The 24,475-nt window shown below is 33.4% G+C and overlaps 1 protein-coding gene across 3 annotated transcripts in view; it reads right to left on the minus strand.

The window, feature by feature from the left end:
* The window catches only part of LOC111144761 (speckle type BTB/POZ protein like), a 57,679-nt gene that overhangs the window by 13,499 nt on the left and 19,705 nt on the right, over positions 1 to 24,475 (minus strand). For 2 of the 3 annotated variants that reach the window (XM_022499211.1, XM_022499207.1), the window contains exons 2-8: positions 11,440 to 11,576; positions 11,135 to 11,256; positions 10,736 to 10,887; positions 8,730 to 8,857; positions 2,622 to 2,799; positions 2,486 to 2,541; positions 949 to 1,071 (exon numbers count right to left, since the gene is read on the minus strand). In XM_022499211.1, the coding sequence (XP_022354919.1) occupies positions 949 to 1,071; positions 2,486 to 2,541; positions 2,622 to 2,799; positions 8,730 to 8,857; positions 10,736 to 10,887; positions 11,135 to 11,256; positions 11,440 to 11,517 (837 nt within the window). In that variant the 5' untranslated portion in view covers positions 11,518 to 11,576. The remainder of the gene's footprint in view (positions 1 to 948; positions 1,072 to 2,485; positions 2,542 to 2,621; positions 2,800 to 8,729; positions 8,858 to 10,735; positions 10,888 to 11,134; positions 11,257 to 11,439; positions 11,577 to 24,475) is intronic. The other variant, XM_022499218.1, reaches the window with a different exon arrangement.

A 24,475-nucleotide genomic window follows, 5' to 3' on the forward strand; every position in this document is an offset into this window, starting at 1 on the left:
CCCAGGTTGGGCTCCCTGCTCAGCGAGGAGCCTGCTTCTCCCTCTCTCTCTGCCATTCCCCCAGTTTGTACTCTCTGTCAGATAAATAAATAAAATCTTAAAAAGAAAAAAAAAAGTATAATATCACATACTCTCTCTTTCCTTCTGTCTGTATATGTGTATATATGTATGTATATATACATGCACATATTCACACACATAGGCGTATGCATAAACTTACATATTATATACATAGATGTAAGTGGCATGAACATCAATACTTTTCAGAAAAACCTCCCGATGTCCTTCAGGATTGAGAACTACTGGATTTGAGATTTTCTGGCATTTTTGCATTGATTCTCAAACTTTAAGAAATCACCATTATAGGGGAACCTGGGTGGCTCAATTGTTTGGGCATCTGACTTCAGCTCGGGTCATGATCTTGGGGTCCTGGGATCAAGTCTCATGTTGGGCTCCTGCTCAGTGGAGAGTCTGCTTCTTCCCCCTCTCCCCACACCACTTATGGGCACATTCTCTCTTTCTAATAAATACATAAATCTTCTTTAAAAAAAAAAATCACCTTACAAAATCTTACAAAAATCTTACAAAAGAACATTGTAACATTAACATTTTTTTTCTCTTTCTGTGCTATCATGTTAAAAAATAAATATCTGAATACAGGGAATTAAGTTAGAAAAAAAATCCAATATTTTCTTCTTTTTTATCTTATTATTTTATTTATATATTCTAACTAGTTCAAGATACTTTGATGCCTTATTGATTTAAAAAAATCTAATTTCCATATTATCTTCACTGTCTGCTATTTCATAATATGCTCAAGAGCCATCTATAAAGAGTATAAATTAATTCTTCAATATTTTAAGTTATTTGGAGTTTTTCTTTGATGATAGCTTTCTAGATACAACAAGTTGAGGAGATTTTTCAGCTGTTTAAGACCTAATTACTTACTTTGTCTGCAGCTGCCAACAAGTTGTCAGCCATTTTGTCAAGGTTTGGTGCTTTCCCTGTGTAAATGAATCTCATCATTTCTTTAAAAACCTCAGGGTCTACATCATTTATTTCCACTCGATTCTGATATTGAAAACAACATTAAAAAGTTACACTCAAAGAACAGACACACGCACAAATGAACCAAAGCAAAACTTTGATAATAATTTAACTAAATCTGCACCCAAGTGCTCTATTTTAAACTCTACTTTGAAATGGAGATAAGTAAATCTTCAGCAAGCTAAGCAGGCAAAGTGAAGCAAGCAGGTCTAACAGAAGCACACCCAGACAAGTACTACCATGTAGGTACATAAAACCTCAATTTTTCAATTAAAAAAGAGTAAAAAAACAAACAAAAGCCTTTAGGCCAAACAAAATATGTGTGTTCAGTTTTTAACCTCTCTCTTAGAAGAAGATAGCTATTAATTTTTTCTTTGTTGAATTCCAAGGTCGTAGCACAATGCCTATGACCCCAAAACCAATGGTGCTATTCCCTAGCACTAAGCAAAAGCAGGGTCAGGTATTTCATATAATTCCACAGCCACTACCTTGGAACTTTCCCTTTTGCAAAAATGACATGTCATACTATCTATGGGCATATCACCTCTTTGCTCAAAACATACTCAAGTCCAATGAGCAGTAATCCCCCACCTCCCCCGCCCCTTTTTTGAGCAGTAATCCCTTTTTTATTCCTACATCTTTGTATCTGATTTCTCTCAAGGGATCAATGAAGCTAAACATCCAACACTAAACCATACCAGACTTTTCTGACCCTTTGCTGACAATAATATTTGACATTATTCATGTTTCCTTGTGTGGAAGTCATCAGAAAGCTGATCATAGTATCTGGCAGAACAACAATCCAAGGAAAGAAAGCAGCTATTTGCTGCAGCCTTTAGTTCTACAGAAAAAATGAAGGAGAGCCATATAAATCAACTTTGGAGTTATCTAGTTAGAGCATGAAGGCTGCTATGTAATGTAACCAGCAAAGAATCAATTTCTGATCTTTGATCTGACTACATTTTAAGACAACAGTGAAGGACAAACATTCGGGAAAACCAAAGAGATACTGGTTACCGTAGACATACAGTAACACTGATGTAATTTATGTCATTTTAAAAAAAATCTAATAAATATCTTATTTTAGTGGTAAAAAGAATGCAGAATTCCAAGATCAACGGATAGTTTAGAAAAGAATAAACATCTTAATCAGAGAACTCTCAAATAGCTATGGAGCAGAACCACTCTTTCGGATAAGAACTACCCACTTATTTTGCCACCAGATGGACATCAAAATAGCTATTATTTGGAATATTCACCCACATTAGGCTACATCTATTGTTCTACTACAGAACATTTTTTTTCCCTATTTTTTCCCTATTCCTCTATTTCTAAAATCATAATGTAAGAATGAGAACATGAACCGTTACTTTCAAAACATACATTTCACTATTCTACATTAGCATAAATTAAATATTAGCCTTTAAACTATGTTTACCTTTTTGCTTTCTTCCATTTCATGTTCAAACATTGCATTAAAAACTGGGGATCGAGCTGTAACAAGATTAAGCATCATTATTTAATGCACAGATGTATGGAAAAAATGTACAATATTGCCCAAAAGTTGAAAGTACCTGCAAGTACAGATTTATGAGCTTTAAATTCTTGTCCTCTCACAAAAAAACTGCAATCTGTAAATCTTGTATTTTCCCAGAGATTACCTAAATCTTCTGCTAGTCGACATTCAGGCACCTTCAAAGTATTTGTATTAGTATGTCCTGATATATTTACTGAATCTTGGACCACACTCACCTAATAAAAAAAGGACAGCAAGAAAAACACTTTTATAAATTAGTATCAGTAATTAAGTCTATACTTAGATTTCTTATCATTAAAATCATCTGGATAATTCAAAGTACTCCTGATCATAAATGTTAATACTGGGAACTAAATTTAAGGATACAATTTAAAGGAGAGACTAGAAAAAGATCAGAAACACTAGATCATTTTCAAGTGACATTTTATGTAAATAGATGACTTATCGATTGGTTGGAATGCTTGGTCATTAAATTAATCACAAAAACTATTTCTCAGGAAAATAAAAGTCATAAGATAAGGGCGAACTGAACAAGCAGGAGACATTTCTGAGAGATGAAGGAAGAAATTTCTTTAATTTTTCTCACTTACACCAAAGACCTATCAACATTTAAAGTTTATTATACATGTAATAAACATGGCATCACACTCAAAAGGACTTTTTAGAGTATTAAAAAAGGTTATACAACTACAGTGTATGACATGCAATTTCTGAAGTATTTTAAGTGTAATTCCTACATGTTTTGACTCTAGTAAAATTGATTTAAATATCTAGTAATAATGATTTAAATTGTAAAGTACAAGAATTCTCACAAAAGCAATTGTGCTCATTAAAATTCATGGAAATCTTTTAATATAATCAACAGTAAGAATAATACAAATACAATTTAGTTCAATCTGTAGACCTGTTTATCTATGAAATAATAAATGAAAATTAGTATGATTAAAACACTGCTTTTATAAAGATTTCAATATAATTGGATTAAATTTATCTCATTAAAGATGACGATATACCGAAAAATCTTAAAAGACCATTGATTCTGGTGCATGTCTTTTTAGAAAAAGTATGTTACTAATATTAGAAAGTTCATATTACATTTAATAAGTGGAAGAAAATATCAGTCAATTAGTAAAGCAAATATTTCAGAGTAAATGAACCATTAGTGCATTAGTGCTACGTGTTAGTTATCTACTGTTTTAAGCTTCTAAATTTTGTGGTCATTTGTTAGCTAACACAGAACATGTAATATTGGCCCAGTATAAAATGTCTGAAGAATATTAAATTTCAGGAAGTCCTCCTTCATCCTGATGTATAAAAACATGTATCACATGTGAATACATAGATACTTCTAGAGAAAAATTTTATTTTTCTGAGGATATTTTCATTAGCCATTTTGTTTTTACAACTTGTATTATTAACTATTTGGAATCCTGTATGTCATAGAAATCATCTTATTTAATCACCTTGTTTTATAGAAAGACTTCAAAGGAAGATCAAAGAAGGTAACTAATGTGTCAATCACACTAGCAATCAGTATCAAAGGAAGACTAGAGACTATAATTCTCAAGATACTTTTGTTTTTAGACCATTCTTTGTACTACACAAATACTTCTTTGGATATCTTTTAAAATCAGTAGTGCTACTTTAATGCAACTATGGTTCAAAAAGGATTTATTGCAAAAACACTGTGAGATGATTTTCTACATATAGGAGCCAAGATATTGTGTATGTACGTACATATATAAATACATGAAATCCAACAGTAAAGGTTCTTTATTCTGTTAACTTCTAAATTGTTTCTAAAATGACTACAAAAAAGAAAAAAAGAACTTCACTAATCCCTACCTAATTATCCTGTTTTGCCACCCACTATAACTTAGCGGTACTTAAAAAATGCTGGTGTTGATACTCAGGGTTTAGTTAGAGATCACTTTTTTTTTTTTTTTTTAAAGATTTTATTTATTTGACAGAGAGAGAGAGAGAGATCACAAGTAGGCAGGCAGAGAGAGAGAGAGAGGGAAGCAGGCTCCCCGCTGAGCAGAGAGCCCGATGTGGGGCTCGATCCCAGGACCCTGAGATCATGACCTGAGCCGAAGGCAGAGGCTTTAACCCACTGAGCCACCCAGGTACCCCTAGAGATCACTTTTTTATCACATAAACAATATTTACTTCTTCCTATCAAGCTCTGCTCTTAAAAATTTCTAGACAGTAGAAGTGGACTAGTTCAATTACTTGCATAAAGTATGCAGTCAAGTCATAAAAATGTGACAACATAATTTAGGAAAGGATTTTTAAAATTTTATTTATTGTCTATTATCCTAACTCAAAATAATATATTAAATATAAAAATTTGGCCAAAATCAGGTGACAGAAAAAATAAAATGAAAAAATAAAGCTATTTTTATGAGGCACAGATATTGATAATGTTTTATTTTTTATAAGTGATCATAATTCAGAAGTTGTATTATTAACATTCACCTACACAGTATCATCATGGTGACCACAAATTTTAACTAAGACTTAATTAAGATTTCATACTTCAAGGCATATTCAAGGTATATTCAAATTTTGCCACTCTGAATCAACTATCTAACGATCCCTCACAGTGGCTCCACAGCGAGAAACTTTCGATAGTCCAATTTCACATATTCAAGGTATATTCAAGGTATATTATGCAGCAAAAATTAACAACCTATTAACAGAATTAACAGAATAAAATCTGATTATTTTCTTGATACCTATTATTAAGAAATTGGTAACATTTAGTTTTCTCTAGCACATTTCAAACACAGGTAATGAACATTCTTACTGAATGGAACCTAGAGTAAAAAATTCAGAAAAAAGTCTGAGATTCTTTTCTATGGCTAAATTGTTCTTTCAAAATAAAAATGCAAACTTATAATATTCAAAACTGACAAATGCTGCAAAGCAAAACATGAAACACATCTGAAAACTCCTTCAAATTTGGTTTTAGCTCAATTGTGAGAATTAGGATTTAGACTAAAGATGAACATGTACAAATTCTAATCAACTGTGACTACCCTAGAAACCTGGGTCTCCCATAGTGTCAACTGAAGGACTTATGTTTCCAGTTTTAAAAAATCTCAATTCTCCAAACTAGTTTTAAAAGCTAGGAATTTACAATGGTTCTTCATAGTACAAATTTTGCCACTCTTAATCAACTATCTAATGATCCCTCACAGTGGCTCCACAGTAAGAAACTTTCGATAGTCCAATTTCACATTTTCTAAAATAGCCGATCTTAGACTTTCTGTCCTAGATAGGTATCCTTCTTAAAAATTTGGTTGACAGAAACAAGGCTGTCATTTTGTCATAAAAGGGCTTTTATTTTTTTTAATTTTAATTTTTTTTAAGATTTTATTTATTTATTTGACAGACAAGAGATCACAGGTAGGCAGAGAGGCAGGCAGAGAGAGAGGGGAAAGCAAGCTCCTTGCTGAGCAGAGAGCACGATTCAGGGCTTGATCCCAGGACCCGGGGATCATGACCTGAGCCGAAGGCAGAGGCTTTAACCCACTGAGCCACCCAGGTGCCCCCATAAAAGGGCTTTTTAAAGAATAAAACCTAACTTCCATCCATTATCACAAATATTTTAAAACAGAAGTGATAACTTAGCAACAAAAAGGATGGGAAAAACGGTGTATCCTTCTAAATGAATTAACTTCAAGAAAAACTCAATACATACATATATTCTATCTGTATATACATAATCTTCTGCAATCATGGAATACTATGGGTCTATAAACTATGAAGTTTAAAATCTATTGGACTGGGTGCCTAGGTGGCTCAGTGGGTTAAGCCTCTGCCTTCAGCTCAGGTCATGATCTCGGGGTCCTGGGATCAAGCCCTGCATCAGGCTCTCTGCTCAGCAGGGAGCCTGCTTCCCCCTCTCTCTCTGCCTGCCTCTCTGCCTACTTCTGATCTCTCTCTCTGTCAAATAAATAAAATCTTAAAAAAAAAATCTATTGGATTTAAAAAGATGGGACTAATCTAAACAGTTTTCTATTTTCAAACATATTCCTCAAGTCTTGTTTTCTGCATCATTTTGGGAAGGAGAGAAGGGGCAGAGATCTTTACACTGCTAGAAATATCTACCTCTGGCTACTTGATTCATGATATGGAAGTTGCAAGATGAAGTTAGGTCTTGCAGAAAAAGGGTAGCACCAAACTGCCTTACCTGTCTACAGCACCACTTGCAGGGGAGGGGGAGGAGGCAGTTCTTTAGGTAGGGCAGTGCAATGCTTCCTCCTCTTCTGCAAGCAGTGCTGAAGGTGCTGTAGAAGGAAGGGCATCAATGAGAGGTATGGAAGAAATGGTGGAGGGCATGAGGAATGTTTGTTCAAATTACTTTTTGCCCACCGATGTTAAATACAGTGCCCAGAGTATAAGTCTACATCAGTAAAAAGGTACATATTACAACTATCCAAAACTGAATCTGACCAATGCCAACTTACAAGTCATGGTGGGTTATATTTTTAGGAGTTCACTAGTAGGTGGATTAAAAAACATACTTCAAAAGTATATATTGAAAAAAGATCTTAATTTCAGCCTTCATTCTGAATTTCTTGGTTGACTAGGTTCCAATATAATATGCTTAGGAAAATATCTGTTAACACTATTTGAATTCTAACAACAACAACAAAAAGAAATTATTTTCTTAAAAGAGTTTATTTACATAAAGACTTTTAACTGCAATAAATTTTTGAAACTGGATTACATAACTTTTTAAGGTCCTTTAAATTCAAAGATTATATGACTTAAAAAATTTAACATGTTGGAATTTAAGATAACTGCTAAAATTCTGGAAGAGTCTACATTAAGGATGCTAAAATTTTAAAATAATATAACCTGTATTTATTTAAAATATTACTCTGAATATATGTCTATTGGCAACAAATGCTTTAGTATTTGTTTTACAAATTATTTAATGATAAACTCTGCTGAAGACACTAGTGGTATGTGCTTTACCAACCAAATAATTATATTCATAACAAATTCATCCTACAGTTCATTTAACTTGCCTAAGTGAAAATAAGATGCACTGTATTTGCATTATGTAGTCTCTAGAGCCACATTTCAATTATTTTTCTGACACAGCATAAAATCATACAATTAGTTTATAATGTTGCCAAGAAATTCTACATATTCCTACAATGAGATTAAGGCTAATTTTGTAGCTGTTAAAGTAAGTTACCATACTTCCAAGACACTCATTGGTCTGAAATATATTTAACACTGAGTTTACTTGATCATAACTTTTCAATCAGTTTTCCTATGAAAATTATCAACTACCTTAAACATTTTGATAAAACTATGTATATTCTCTATAAACTGTATTGGTAACATAACATAATCCTTGAATTCACTCCAAAGAGGAATCTCAACAATTTGTATGAGTAAAACCATGTAATGGCAACAATGACAAAAGCAAATTCCAGCCTCAAATTAAGACAAATCATAGGTGTAAATTATTACAGGGGCTATGCTGGTAACTATTAAAATATGACATTTTATACAAATAAATATACCTCGCAAGTTTGTGAACAGACACAGGCAAATTTTAAAAATTTGGGATGCTATTCCTTATAATGCTAACATCTATTTAATTAAATGAATCCAAATGTCTGAATAAACAAAAAGCTTCCCAATCTTTTCAGGCACTTTCATTATGTATGTATCTATTTCAGTATGTATTCAAATTGATATACTACTCATCATGTTTAATATGGTCGACCTGAAAATGACAAAAAAATGATGAACATCTATGTTAGAATTATTCAGAATGAAGAACATACTTACACATTTTCATAAAAAGATATACATATCCATAGTCTTCCTAGGAGGAAGAAGTATTTAGTATGTGGTAGTATAACTACCATATATAATTTATAGCTATACACATGACAGTTTTTTCAGGATGAGCTACTTACTACACTGATTTCTGAAACAATCTAGTCTTACTGGTAAAACACTTACAAATGAAACCTTATCAATTATACCAATTACTTAATTTTAAAAATATACCCTTAAATTTAAAAAAGTATACCCAATATTGTTCTACTTTCTATTTTTGTTTATCATGAGATATAACTTTGGAGTTCCTTGAAATAAAAAATATACCCACCTCACAAAATAATGTAAGCTTGTCGTCTGGTAAAAGACCATTAGCTTCATCAAGCAAAAAATCTCTTCGAATGAATTTTTTAAAACCCCAGTCTTTCCCTTGTACAAACCGATATGCTCTTTGGCTTTCTGGTGGAAAACAGAATAGAAGTTTAAATAAAAAAAATCATCTAATTGATAACAGTTAAATGAATGCACAAAAATAAAACTTGGCCAATATATCCATTATAAGAATTATAGATGTATGTGTTTATAAATGAAATGTCTTAAGAGTTATATCACATAGGACAAGATTGTTTCACAGCAGTATTCAAATTCTAGCCACCATCAATCAGCTCACATTCAGATTTCTGCATCTCTAAGTGGAAGAAAAGCCATATCAAAACTCTTGGAGAAGGAAGACATCTCTCTAACAGTGTGGGCCCTTGAATAATGGAGGAGGAACAAAATACACTGGCATAGTCATATTCCTCCTCATCAAAACCTGATTATAGACACATACCCCTCATTCTTGCTTCTCCCTCTAAAAATGGATGCTCTGTATCACCAGGGCATCCTTTAACATTCCTGGGGCATCTATCCCACTAATTTAAGTTTTACTCAACTAGAGAAAGATCCATCAAACAAAACAAAGTCTCTTATCACTCCTAGATCTATCCCCTCATCCCTAAAAACAACTTTCATGAAATCTAAAAGATGATTTTAGTACAATTTTTAAAAGACAACAAATAATGTCTGAGGTAGATGTTTCAAATGCCTAGCATACTACAGAATTGTGTATTATAAAATAAACAAGATCCTCAGTAGAAAGTATTTACAATCTGTTACAGAAAGTACTAACTAGAGGTGAAAAACAAGTAATAAATCTAATAGAAAGACTCCACATTATGGACTGAATGTTTGTATCCCCTCAAAATCCTTATGTTGTGATCACATGCCCCTGAAGGATGGTATTAGAAGGTCAGTGATTAGAATTAGATGAGTTCATGAGGGTAGAGACGTCATGAATGTGATTAGTGCTCTTAAAAAGGAGACTCCACAAAGCTCCCTAGCTCCATTGGCCATATAAAGACAGTGAGAATTTAGCAGTCTACAACCCAGAAGATGGTCTTCACCAGAACTTGACCATGCTGGCACTCTCATCTTGAACTTTCAGCCTTCAGATCTGTGAGAAGCCAATGTCTGTTGTTTATTATGGTACTTTGTTATAGCAGCCTAAACCAAGACACTCCACTACCATAAGTGTCAGACATGAGGAAAATATATATAAAGCTTTGTATTATTTTGGCAATAAAAGGTATTATTTAAAATTTTATCTGGAGGAAGGTTTTTTTATTTTTTATTTTTGGTAATGATATTACTTGATTTTATGATTCACTTCTAGAAATCACATAAAATTAAAAAAAAATTAATGTGGCAGTTCATGATATATTTTCCTACTATGCACACTATACATTTCCTACAATGCTCTTCTATCATGAAGAGTTTCAGTTGGCTATATACATGAAGCTTTGAAATGAACTTAATAGGCCCTAAGACTAAGAAAAACTGATTTCCTTTTGGTCAGTGTTCAGTCCATCCCTCAAAAAAAATTCTAGTGACAGAATACCAGAACATTCAATCTCCTTTCACACTGTTCCTCAGATTTTATTATCTGGAAAAACAGCAAAGGAGAACTATTTCCTGAACACCAATTATATTTGCCAGGAATTGAAGCAGGCACCATGCCCTAAAAGCAACTATTTTTCTAAGTGACAAGTAAATATTGTTTTAGGACATGAAAAGCAGAATTTTAGTATTATTTTAAACAAATTTTACATGTCTTATGAAGTCTAAGATTCATTGAAATAACCGTAAGTCCAGACCAACATTTAAAATTAAACAATGGCTACATGGCATGTTTGAGGTTAAGCAGATTTCAGTGGGGAAAAAAAATATATCCCTTTCTAGGCAAAAGTACATAAGTTAACACATAGTTACTCAGAGACTTTACTCCAAACCACTTACCCATTGCTTTTGTTTCTTCCCTTTTGGCGTTTAGAAGGGAAAATTTGAATTTTGCTCGAACTTCACTTTTTGGGCAGCTGACTAAAAGCAAATATAAGGACAAGTAGTCTTTACTTTCATCATCTAATCCCTTTGGATTTACCCTCAGGCACCTAAAATAAAACAACAAGCTCATATGGAGGAATATAAAACTTAAAACATTCAAAAAAGAGAGAGGCAATGCTGAAATTAGTTGTTAAATCTCATAAATAGCACTCCTATTAAATATCTCCAGTTCTTTATAATTCTCTATACTATTAGGAACTTATTATAAATCTAATATAACCCATTAAGAAACAGTAACAAAACCATAAAGTAGCTGATAATATCAAAAACAAAAATTCAAAACAAAAATCTTACCATTTCATTTTGTCACTGGGGCTAGATGAGAATGTTGAACTTTTTAACACTTCACCCATTTCCTCTCGACAAAAACTGAAGTTATTAATGGTCCACATGTAGGAAAATTTTACTACTTTAACCTAAGAGATTCAGAAAACCACTTTTATAATGATGACTTTTTTTGCTTTTAACTTGTCACGTTAAAATCCCGTGACCTACTTTTTTAACACTTGTAGTAACTCTAACAAAATGCTTTACAATATTTTCAAAATACTATAAAATTTTTAAGTGATATAAAGTAAGGCATTTTTAACAGCATGTACCTGTGTATAACACCAGCTTTCTGCTATAGGACCAGTAGACATATCTCCAGGGAGAGGTGGGCTGGGTTCCCGAGACATTGCCACTTTACTGCACTCTTCCAAGATTTATGCAATATCCCACACAGATGAATACTTTACTACAAAGAAAAGAAGTTCCATTTACTGATCAAAAGATTTGACTGAATCAAGAGGGAGTATTTAAACAGTCAAAAGACAATTAGTTTCCCAAATTTGATTATGAGGGAACGTGCAAGGATTTCATTATTTCAATAATTAAAAAAGAAAAAAAAACATTTTGTACCATATAACACTTAAAATCTAAACAAACTTAATGCTTACAGATATTATTTTATAAAGGTATACTTATCAAAATACCACAAAGCAAAAAATAACATATAGTTTAATAGTAAGAGTATAAACATAAAATCATAAAATAACATGGACGCTTACTAATAACATTATGATTGAGCCTTGAACAAGGTAGGGGTTAGGAGCATTGAACCTCCTGGCAGTCAAAAATGCACATATCACTTTGCCTCCCCAGAAACTTAACTACTAATAGCCTACTGTTGACCAGAAATCTTACTGATAACATAACAGTTGAGTAACACATATTTTACATATGTTATATACTGTATCTTTACAATAAAGCTAGAGAAAAAAGTTATTAAGAAAATCATAAAGAGGGACGCCTGGGTGGCTCAGTTGGTTAGGCAGCTGCCTTCGGCTCAGGTCATGATCCCAGCATCCTGGGATCGAGTCCCGCATTGGGCTCCTTGCTCGGCGGGGAGCCTGCTTCTCCCTCTGCCTCTGCCTGCCATTCTGTCTGCCTGTGCTCGCTCTCTCTCCCTCTCTGACAAATAAATAAAATCTTAAAAAAAAAAAAAAAAAGAAAATCATAAAGAAAATGCATTTACTGTACAATATTTATTGAAAAAAATCTTCATATAAGTTGATCTGCACAGTTCAAACCCATGTTATTCAAGCGTCAACTAATATCTGATTCACCTTTATCTTCTGATATATCAAAAGGATTGCGAAGTTAGAGCAGTCCTGAAAACTACAAATATTAGTCACTCATCTGTCTAAGTTTTGGTCAAAACACAAGAGTAGAAACTAACAAGCAATATTTTATGTGAAGAATAACACAGATTTCCACAGAAGTCTACCTCTATCTCAGATAAACAGGTCTCTGTTGAAGATTTTGTCCCAATCAGAGTGTCCCCTACCAGATAATATGTACTTATCATAAAATTTCCTCCTAGTTAGCTGCTGTCTTACTACATTCATTTAGACACATAATTAATTCAGCATAATCTTGCCAGGATATTAGTGACTAAAGGATGATTCTTTGCAACGTGTAAAGTCTATAAAAGAAAAGCGAAACTCAAGAGGATCTAAGTGTAGTTTGTAGGTGTGTGGGTGGGGGTGTTTGAAGATTACATTCAAACATAGGCACATCATCCAAAATTCGTAAGAAAATATTTGTTCTGTGTCTACAATGAAACCGTAGTATGAAAAGAAAACAAAGATGGAAGAAAGCTATCGGAAAGATGCACAGAAACAAAAGGACCTATAAAATATATAAAAAAATTTAGAAGTACAAATGAAGAAGCACATTAAAAATCTGCACCAGAAATAAACAATAAAAATACAAAACTACCACTGAGATATATTTCTGTGAAATTCAAAATGAGAAAGAAAATGTTACAAGTATACATGTGTTCCTTTAAAGGAACAAAAATCAAGATGGCCCTATTTTTCCCCTCACTGTGAAATGCCTGAGGGTAACAGGATAATTACTATAGAGTTCTAAGGGAAAAAGAGCTGTAGCACAAGGATTCTACACTCTATCATGTTTTTATTCATGTTTAAAGCAGCAGAAATTCATTTCCAGATGTGTAAAAATACGTAAACCACCTCCAGAGCTATTTGTTAAAGGGATTAATTCATGCAAATTATTTTCCAGCCAAAGTCAGATGAATCAAAAGCAAGAACAGAGACAAAAACTTCCACCATGATGTTAAGTTTTCATTTTTATACCTCTGAACATGTAAAACAAATCTATGTTTTAAAACTTTACAGACATCAAAAAAAAAGTTCTTAGAGCACTGTGACAAAATAAGTCAAATGAATAAAATATTAAGTAAAATTATGAAGTAAGTTATTCTTAAGGCACAAAATCAGTAGAAATCTACAAAGGAAGGGGTGCTATTCATCTGATCCTTAGATCAAGAAATAGCTACTTCAAATCAAAAGCCAGGTTTGTGGGGAAAAAACTCACTAACTTAAATGATTTAAGGTTTAGTTTAAAGGAAAAGAACCTGACAAATTAATTATAATTCACTGAACCACTGAAAACTAATTCATTCAAAAACAAAACATGGGAAAAAATAAACTAAATGAATTACTAAGTAAGTCAATAAATGACAGTAAATGAAACTAAAAGAAAAGAGAGAAAGAAGGAAAGTAATTTTTATGCAATAGCTGAAAATTCTTCAACTAGATATGGGGAAAATCTGTTATGTCTTATGCTCTGAGAGTTGATATCTGAGTTGAGAACTAAAAGGTAAGAAAAACAGCAAAGACAAGTCAAGGAGAAGGTGTGTGTAAGAGAAGAAAGAGCAGCCATTGTCAGGTCCCTAGGGCAAGAAAGAATCTGAGAAAATTTAAGGAAAAGAAAGGAGTCATGTCACTGATGGATTTTTTAGCAGATTAACAATGTAATTTAGATAGTAGTAAGATCAGAATTACAACTTTTCAGGAAATAAACTGAATAAAAGCAAGAAAACAAATTGGAGGGTATTAAGAATTGTATGGCAAGAGACAATGACAACAGACTAATACAGCGTAACAGTGGAGGTGAGGAATGTGGTCCTGTCAACTGAAATAAGTATTAAAAATAAAAAGAATTTTTAAAAAATTAAAAACACAAAAATCAACAGAATTTGTGATAGAATAAAACTAAAGGAAGGATAAATCAAAGATAGGTTATAGCTTGGGACTGGTGGAATGGGGAGGATGGCAATGCCATATACTCAGATGGGAAAGACTGAGACCAAAGAGTTAATTTTGGGGTGGATAGGGGATGCAACTTCATTAAAGTGGTATGTGCAATGATGAAAATATTTCAAATGAAACAACTTTAAAATTAATCCTTTATGAGTAAACTGTTTGTGTCATTTCTCCTTTAAAGTATGACAACTAATAACACTCACACAAATGTACTTATATTTGTACAAGTTCCTCACATACAAGAGTTCTTGTCACGTGATGTATCTGAAGCACAGCAAAATGTGAGAATCACCAAAATATCCAGCAAGAAAGTCAGAATAATAACACTGGGATTATTCTATCAGGAGTACTTAAAAATCACAACAGCATTAAAGGAGAGGTTAGGGAAAAAAAAAAAAAAAAGTGGATGTTCCTTAACAAAACAAGCAAAAATAGGGGCACCTGGGTGGCTCAGCCGGGTTAAGCATCTGCCTTTGGTTCAGGTCATGATCCCAGGATCCTGGGACAGAACTCTGAGTCCCTCTCCCTCTACTCTCCCCCTGCTTGTGCGCTCTCACTCTGTCAAATAAAATCTTAAAAAAAAAAAAAAAAAAAAGCCAAAATAGCGATGAATGATGGCAAACAGCATGCCTCAAAGAAAAGTGAATATGTAATTTAAGAGCATTGCCCATTGTCACTTTAACAAGAATTTCTCATTTATGCATAAAACTTAGGTACTGGTCTTAAATACCTCCAAGTTGTCACCTTCAACTGCTTTTATAAAACACAGATGGTTATTTACTTTTATCTGAAAGCAGAACATAAGACAAGCACTCAAAACACTAAGTTAAGATCACTAACAGTCACTTTAAAGATAATAGTTCTCCCTACATATTTAACAGCTTTATTAAGGTATAATTTACATATCACAAAATTCACTCATTATAGGTGAATGATTTTTAGTGAATTTATACAGTTGTGCACTCATCAATGCAATACAGTATTATAATTCTCCTATGATCCCCAAAGGTCCTTTGTACCCCCACATTTAGGCAACCACTAAAATCTGCTTTCCATAGTTATACCTTACCTAGATGTTCCATTTAAATAGAACTGTATCATGTGTAGTTTTAAGTCTGGCTTCTACTGTTTTTCCTGAATGTGTGTTATAGTTTCCTATTTCTTTGCATATCTCATAATTTTTGGCTGAAAGCTGGACAATGATTAATATATTGTAGTAACTCTGAATTCTGATTTGTTTTTCTATGGATTTTTGTTTTCTTTTTAGTAACTTGCCTGGAATTAACACTAGTATCTGTTGCCACCATACTGTGTGGGTGCTGATGTTCCTCCTGGCTTTTTATTACCTTTTTTTTTTTTTTTTGGGTCTAGTTACTTAGCAAAACTGCAGGCTGTTCCCCTTCCTTCTGCTGAGTCTGTTACTTTTAGTTGACTAAACTACAGGTTCCCCACCCTCTGGCCCCAAATCAAATCGACCTAATCTGGTGGCAAAACTGCTGTTTTCCTGGCTAGGCCCAGACTGAAAAAACTGCCACTGTTGTTTACTGGGCTTGGAGTGGAAATATGAGCAGAAATATGAATTGGATATTTCTCTTAACCAAATTCAATTAATAAATGTACTAAAAAGAGTAATGATTATCAGAGATACCTGTTAGAAATATGTGAAAGGGCCCTATCCTAGTTAATACTTTGTCAGCTGCTCTAAAGCAAGCTGATAAAACCATTATGAACAATTTCAAAAACACAAACCAAGAAAAATATCTGCACTGTATTACATCATGAGGGGTTAATTTCCCCAGTATGTAAGAAATTCCTAAAAATTAGAAAAAGAATACAAATAATTCACAGAAAAAGAACTTTTCTCATTATTGGAGAAATACAACTTAAAAGAAAATTAAGAATTTATTTTTTAACCTATCAGACTGGCAACAACAATCCAAAAGATTCATACATTTCTAATGGGAATATAAATTATAAAGCTGTTTTAATAATCACCCTTCTTATTTTTTTTTAATGGTGAAATTCCTGGCAAAAGAGAAGGAAATAATGCTAATAAAAAAACCTACAAATTTTATTTTAAGTATGAGAACACCTATGGCATTATTTGATGGCCCTGAGAACAATTTATATAATTTCTGGCAACTTAGAATGATTTCAAAAAATATTCAGAAAAATAGCTAGATATATAAGCAAGTCACATGAAAAGAAAAAATTTAACCTCCTTTGTAATCAATGAATACAAAAGAACACATTCAATTTTTTACCTATACTATGGTCAAAGATTATTTTAAATCATTAATCTCTGTACAGACAACAAAACTGCAGAGAGGCAGACATTTAGATCTAGAGAATAATACAAGATAATCAATCAACACATATTAACAAGTAAGTAAAAGTTTCTTCCAACATTTTTAAAAATGTTTATAAAATAAGATAATAATACATGTATCATAAATTTCTTAAATCTCTTGAATTAAGCATACAATGACTTCATGAGAGAACAATAAGTATTTACTATATGCTTAGATATATATCATGCACTCTAATGGACCTTTAACTGCAAAGAAATAACATATAGTCTCTGCTCTGGAAAAGACTGTAATATTGTAGGAGAAACAGATACATGGTAGCATACTTCTGCTATGATAATATGACAGAGGCATGTACACAGTAATAATGAACACTTTCAGGACAAGAAGGATATCCTGAAGATAGTCCCTGAGCTGGATTCTGGAAGAAGCAAATAAATGACAGGAAGACCACAAACTACAGCACAGATTTTAACAGCAAGTGTTCTAAGCTGAGACCAGCTTGGATCACTGTTTTGTCATGGATTCTTTAATCTTACACTCACTGGGCCTTTCCTTTCTCTATTAATGGAATTTTAAAATTTCTTTAGATTCCTTCATTGTAAAATGTGGGTAGGTATGTGCATGCTTACACTTTGCACAAACTGAATACCAGAAAACACATATAATAATGAAAATTTCACAAGTGACATTTGAGGGTAAATGGTGGTTAAGGGCAGTGGTGGTAAGGGTGAATAATAACCAAAACAAGTAATTAATGTATATAAAAAGGCAACTTAAATTCTGCTGTTAAGTAGAAAACTTGACATAAAAAAATAAAATCTGTTTATAGGCATCTATCTAGAGCTGCTCAAGCAATCAGGACAGGGGATCCCAAAATTCCAGAATGTAAAAGACATCAGGATAAATGGAATAAAAAGTGTCTAAGTTTCTAGCATTCTTGGAGAAATGGTAAGTTTAAGTACTGGTATTAGCTGTAATAAGTCAATGAAGCATACTATAATCATTAGGGTAACCACTAAAAGAGAAGTGAGATAGCTTAACTAAAACTATGATAAACAAGGGGGTCTGGGTGGTGCAGTGGGTCAGGTCTCAGACTTGGTTTCGGCTCAGGTTGTGATTTCAGGGTTGTGAGATCAAGCCCAGAGTCAAGTCCTGCCCACCCCGGTCAGGTTCTGTGCTCAGCATGGAGTCTTGAGATTCTCTCTCCCTCTCCTTCCGCCCCTCCAACTCATGTGCACGTATGCTCATTCTCTCTCTCCCCCAAAATAAGTAAATCTTTAAAAAATATGTGATAAACAACAAAAAAGGAAAAAAATATAAAAGTGAAACAGCAAGATGGTAGATGATATAAATAACTACATTTATATATATATACTAAATATATAATGTAAATATACTACATTTACATATAAGTATGTTACCTATGCCAATTATCAGACTGGATTAAATATACTCAAAGACAAAACTACTAAGTTCAGTGTCAGATCTTGGAATGGTAAAAAGGCAGTAGTGGGAATACTGGCAAAAATCTGATTCAAGTCTACAGTTAGTTAACCGTATGTTATACAAAAGGTAGTTTCTTTTTTTTTAAATTTAATGTTGTTGTTTTATTCAATAATAACAAAGCATTTACATTTAATTGTTGTTTAACATAGAACTTAATATGGTGTTAACAGGATGGGAAGCTATGTGAGGAAAGAATAAATTGCCACTATTTGTTGTTTGCAGAAGACACAAATATGAGGGTAAGAAAGTTTTTAATTAAAAGGATGGGAAAATGTATACTTTTTTACAAATCCTATCCAAAACAAAGCAGGTATAGCTACATTAGAATCAGACAGAACAGACTTTAAAGCAAGAAACCTCAGGAAAGATAAAAAGAAAAGTAATAAAAAGAGAAAAAAGGTCAATCACAAGAATGTAATTCTTTTTTTTTTTTTTTTAAGATTTATTTGAGAGAGAGAGAAAGAGAGAGAGAGAGAGAGAGAGAGAACATGCACATGTATGGGGGAGGGGTAAAGAGGAAGTGAGAAAGAGAAAAAGAATTCTAAGCAGACTCTGCCCTAAGCACTAGAACCTATCCAGGTCAATCTTAACACCCTGAAATCAAAATCTAAACTGGAAACCAAGAGTTGCACGCTCAACTCATTGAACCACACAAGAACATAGTTCTAAATATGTCTGCATACAACAGGACTGCTTCTAAAAATTATAGCAGGAGACTAATTTCCTCAACAAGTGAAAGAACAACCTTAATGACATATATACATACATATACAGAGACAGAACACAACACCCAACAGCACAAGAATAAAGTCATCTCAACTACACAGAAAACATTTACCAAAACTAATCATATTCTTGCATGATAAAGAAAGCCTTGCAAACAAATTTCAGGTCATTGAAATCATTCAGAGTATGACCCTTAACTTTGCTCTCTTACAGCATTTTGTAGTTTTCTGTGTAGAAATTGTGAGCATCCTTAACTAGATTTATTTCTAGAAGTTGGTTTTTAAATTGTGCTATAAATGGCATCTTTTAACATTTTTATTTTCTGGTTATTTGTTGCTAACTTATAGGAATAAAATGGATTTTTGTATGTTGACCTTGTGTGCAACAGCATGAACAAAACTGCTTGTTAATTTCATTATTTTCTATACAATCATGTTATCTATGAGTGCTGATTATTTTCTTTTCTTTTTCAATTCTTATACCTTTTATTTTTCTTGCCTTAAGGCTAGAATTCCAGTACAGTATTGAATGAAAACACTGGTAACGGCCCCCTATCTCATCTCAGTGGAAACTCTCCCTGTAGGGGTGTTGGTGTGTATTTTAAGACACTTGTAAAATTAAGGAAGTTTTTTTTTTTTTTTTTTTTTTTTTTAATCCCTAGTTGTAAAGATTTTTTTGTTCTGAAAGGGCACTTAATTCCATCAAATGTTTTTTCTGGATGTATCAAGGTGATCTATTTTTCTTTGTTAACAGAATCTATTACATTAATAGATTCTAATACTAATCGCCCTTGCATTCCTCAAATAAAATCCCATTGGTCATGAAATTGTAATACTTTTTATGCAGTCCTAGGTTTGATTTGCTGTTAGTTTATTTAGGGTTCTTACATATGTGCTCATGAGAGATTTTCCTTACCTTCCTTATGATAATGCTTGACTGGTTTGGTATAAAAGTTAACACTGGTTTCATCAAACATACTGTGAAGTTTGTTTCTGTCTCCTATTCTGCAGAAGAGCTTATGCAGTGAAGCCATCTGTGTAAGTTTTCATTGTGGGGGTGTTTGTAATAATGAATTCAATTTTAATCAAAATAGGACTGCTTATGATTTTCCCTTTCATATTGTGTTCAGTTTTGGTAAGTTATGTTTTTTTAAGTAATTTTAAGCCTGGCTTTAAAAACCCAGAACACTGGGTACCTGGCTGGCTCAGTGGGTTAAGCATCTGGCTTCGGCTCAGGTCATGTTCCCAGGGTCTTGGAATCGAGTTCCACATCAGGCTCCCTGCTCATCAGAGAGCCTGCTTCTCTATCTGCCCACCCCCCTCCTCTGCTCATTCTCTCTTTCTCTTGCAAAAATAAATAAAAATACTTAAAAAAAAAAAAAAACCAAAAACAGAACAAAGGAGATTCATACCCTCTTCCAAACTCATGTGAAAGATATAGAGCCTTCTATCAATTTTCTAATTTCTAAATACCTAGATCAAATACTGCACTTAGGATGGAACTTCAAAAACAGAATATAGGTATAGGCAGAGAACTGAGCACATTTATCTGTCTCTTACTTTCCAACATTATCAGTGAGATGACAAGTTTTCACAAAAGAATAAAGACATTAGTAGGATTGGAAAATAAGGGTGATAATGGTGGATCAGAAATTCTGAAAAATTCAAGGCACATAAATGGGAATAAGTTAGCAAAGACATCAATCATATGGGAAAATTATGGAAAAATTAAGGGAGAAAAATCACAATCCAAGATAGTAGAAGTATCCACAGTTCTTTCAAAGAGGCCCAAAGAAGAACCAACCTTTCACCAAATACAAAAATCAGGAAAAGGCCAAGTGGCAATAATAAGGTTAATTATTTTAGAAACAGTATTTGGGCTAGCTGAGACAGCTGGGACCTCCCCTTTCTCAAGGCTCGCTGCTGTGGCTTTTACCATCATGCCAAAGCCCAAGAACTGCTCCCTAAGGGAAACTGGCCACCTGTCTGGATACATTCCTTATAAGAGTTATCAGTGCTTAAGAGACAAACAGGACACAGACTGGACAAACTCTGAATATAATAAAAGACATTAGGAATGGGACAAGAAGAGATAATTCCTAACAGAAATTAAATACTCTACTACATGAAATAAAGTCCTCTTTATTTTGAAATGTGTGGGAATGGGGAAGGGGGTAGTCCCCAACCTACCGACACAATCTACAGAGAAGTAGATAATGTTGAAACACTATGTCCACTTACACTGAATTCGTGCACAGCCTTCCCATTCAAGGAAGAAGGCTGATGGGGAAGAGACCTATGCAACCTCAGGGAAAACCATGCCAGACAGACACCGTTATTTAATAACCTAGCTCTTCATCCCAAAATATTAATGGAAAACCAAGGACGACAGACATTTGGGAAAAGATCCAAAAATGAAAACAAAACAAAACAACTGATAGAAATGGAGACCATACAGTGGGCAGAATGGCACACTCAAAGAAATTTCTCATAAAGTACACCTGAATAAAACAAGAATAAGCTGCTTTGAAAAAGTGGTCAGAAAAGATTAATTCTTATAATTCTTGTAAATGGCCATAACTGATGCATGAGTGCAAAATAAAAGTTGAAGACTATTTTTGACGATACAGACTAAAACACAAAGAATATTGGAATAAGAAAAACAAGGGACATGAAGGTCAGGTTGAAGAGATACAATATGGCTAATAGATGCTTCCTGAAGGGGATAAAAACAGGAAAAAATAGGGACATATAAAAAGAAAAAAAAAGCGAAGCTATTACCATGATCTGAAGGAAGACACAACTTCATAGACAGGGCTCACCAAGTACCAAAATGCTTAGTGAAAAATATATCTATACACAGACACATCTTAGTAAAAGTGTTCCATTTCACCATGTTATCCACAAAGAAACAAGTCACATTGAAATCTAAATGCTGTTAAAACACAGAACTAATGCTTTTAAGATTTATAAAGAGAAAAAATGTAAACTTAGAATTCCATACTTAAATGTATTCATAAATGCAAGCCAAATATAGGATATTTTCAGACAGCAAATACTTAAAAATGTGCCAGTCTATATTGATAATTACTCAATGAGGTATTCTGAGCCCAAAGAAATCCAGATGTTTTTGTTTATGACACACCTTTATGAGTAAAAACCATTTGAACATATGCTCTCAATATTTATAAATATTTTATAATATCTTATATTTAAAAATTAACACACCATAATACTAGTATGTTTGTGTATTATAAAGCACATTAAAGTAAAAATTAAAAAATAATCAGATAGGGGCGCGTGGGTGGCTCAGTGGGTTAAAGCCTCTGCCTTCAGCTCAGGTCATGATGCCAGGGTCCTGGGATCCAGCCCCGCATCGCATCCGGCATCACATCCGGCTCTCTGCTCAGCGGGGAGCCTGCTTCCTCCTCTCTCTCTCTGCCTGCCTCTCTGCCTACTTGTGATCTCTGTCTGTCAAATAAATAAATAAAACCTTTAAAAAAAATAATCATCAGATGAAACACGTAATTTCAAGGATATTCCAACACCCCCAAATTATTCCACATACCCTCTTTAATGTGGATGGATGCCTCATTTTGAAGACCACAGCTCTAAACCACATGAAAAAGAAATCCAAGGGGAAAAAAACATGGAACTGAAGAAACAACTGAACTGAACAGGTCTCGAAGAAGAAAAGGAAATTGAAAAAAACTAAAGGTGAATCCACCAGAATTTGATATTTGGAAAATTTTCAATTATAAAGTTTTAATGTACATACGATTACATTTTGTTCTCTGTAAGACCATTCTACTTTGTTCTACAGTAAGTTATATAATCACATTGTACATATTTCAAGGTTTAAAGTTTTTAGAACTGATCTGTAAGTAAAGCAAAAAAGAATTTTAGTTACAAAACAAAATGTAGATATAAAATTAACAATGAATAATTGGGAGATTGGGGGGGGGTAAGGAGAGGACCAAGACTATCATTCCTGAAGGTACTACTGTCTAGAGCTTATAAATAAAAAATAACATTATCAATAAAAACCACTGACAGAAATAAAAGCAGGCACCATTTAGAGTGAAAAGTGGAACTGGGAGGGGAAAGAGGGAAGCCCTATCTTATCCTCTATCTTTTTCACTCTCATGTAACATGAATCTCAACACAATTAAGATTCTATTTTTGAAAAGTATTATTAGCCAGGAGGGGGGAGCAGTATATAACACAGTATGCCCATTTATTTTATTACTATTTTTTAGTATGCCCATTTAGAAAACTGAAATTGTTTACTCACTGCCATAGTGAGCTCACATTAAACACTCCTCTATTACTCTATCACCTCCATCACCCCTTTCATTTAGTGCATTTTACTACTTAGTCTACTATGATCTCTTTTGAAGGTTTTTTGTGTTTTATCTATTTCTATAGTGCAAAGCCTTAGTGTTTAAAGAAGAAGAAGGATTAATTACAAGGTCTAAGGGATTAATGGAATAGCTAATTATAGCTATAATATACGTATACGAAAACAGAAAAGTCATCTTATAGTTGCCATTGCTTAAATATCTAAAGTTCACTAAAATGTGCATACCGTGTGAGAAAGTCTCTTCTTCCAAATAGAAACAGCTATGACTCAGTATAATAATTTGACTCAGAGGCAGTATTTCTAGACACAGGTGCTACTGAGAAGAATCTTAGGGGTAAGGAACAGGTGGTGATGAAAAACCCTCAAAAAAAAAATTGGCTAAGGATTTATAATAACTATATATTTATATAACTATATATTATAACTATAAATTATAGTTCTCCAAGGGCAGTGATTGTCAAATTTAAGTGTGCATTAGAATCACCTGGAAGGCTCGTTAAGCCAGAATGCTAAGGCCCTAAACCCAGAGTTAATGATTTAGTGTGCCTGAACTGGGCCATAGAATGTGCATTTCTGACAAAGATCTCAGTTGGTGTTGATGCTGCTGATCTAGGGATCTCACCTTGAGAACCACTGATCTAGTCTGAGGGTTAGACCAGAAAGCTTTTAATACCGTAAACACAAGAATCTCATCATCACTGCCTGACCATCCATGTGTCCTTTCAGCTCTGACTGAATCTTCCATTTTATCTAAGTGTTATCCTGGGGAGTTGGGCTAGCTTTCAATTTTTTTTTGTTCCAGGGTCTTATTCCAATGTTATGGAATCTCTTTTGAAATCCTCAACATCAAACACTGAAAGTAAGCAGGTAATTTTAATTGCAGACATTCACAGAAACTTTTCAAGGATAGGCAAAATACTTATAGACATTTAATGCCAACTCTTTTTCTATTTGGTAACTCCTAAAGGCCATTAATACATGCTGGTGAAGGTTTCTACAGAGATTTAAAGCCCCTCCTTACTGTTGCCTTGTCATTCAACACCGAAGTTCTCCCTTAAAACAAAAACCAAGAACAAACTACACAACCCCTGGGTACGTACACCGTAACTCCACCA

Source organism: Enhydra lutris, unplaced genomic scaffold, assembly GCF_002288905.1.
Source record: "Enhydra lutris kenyoni isolate GAN:26980312 unplaced genomic scaffold, ASM228890v2 scaffoldscaffold1, whole genome shotgun sequence".
Taxonomy (NCBI): Eukaryota; Metazoa; Chordata; class Mammalia; order Carnivora; family Mustelidae; genus Enhydra; species Enhydra lutris.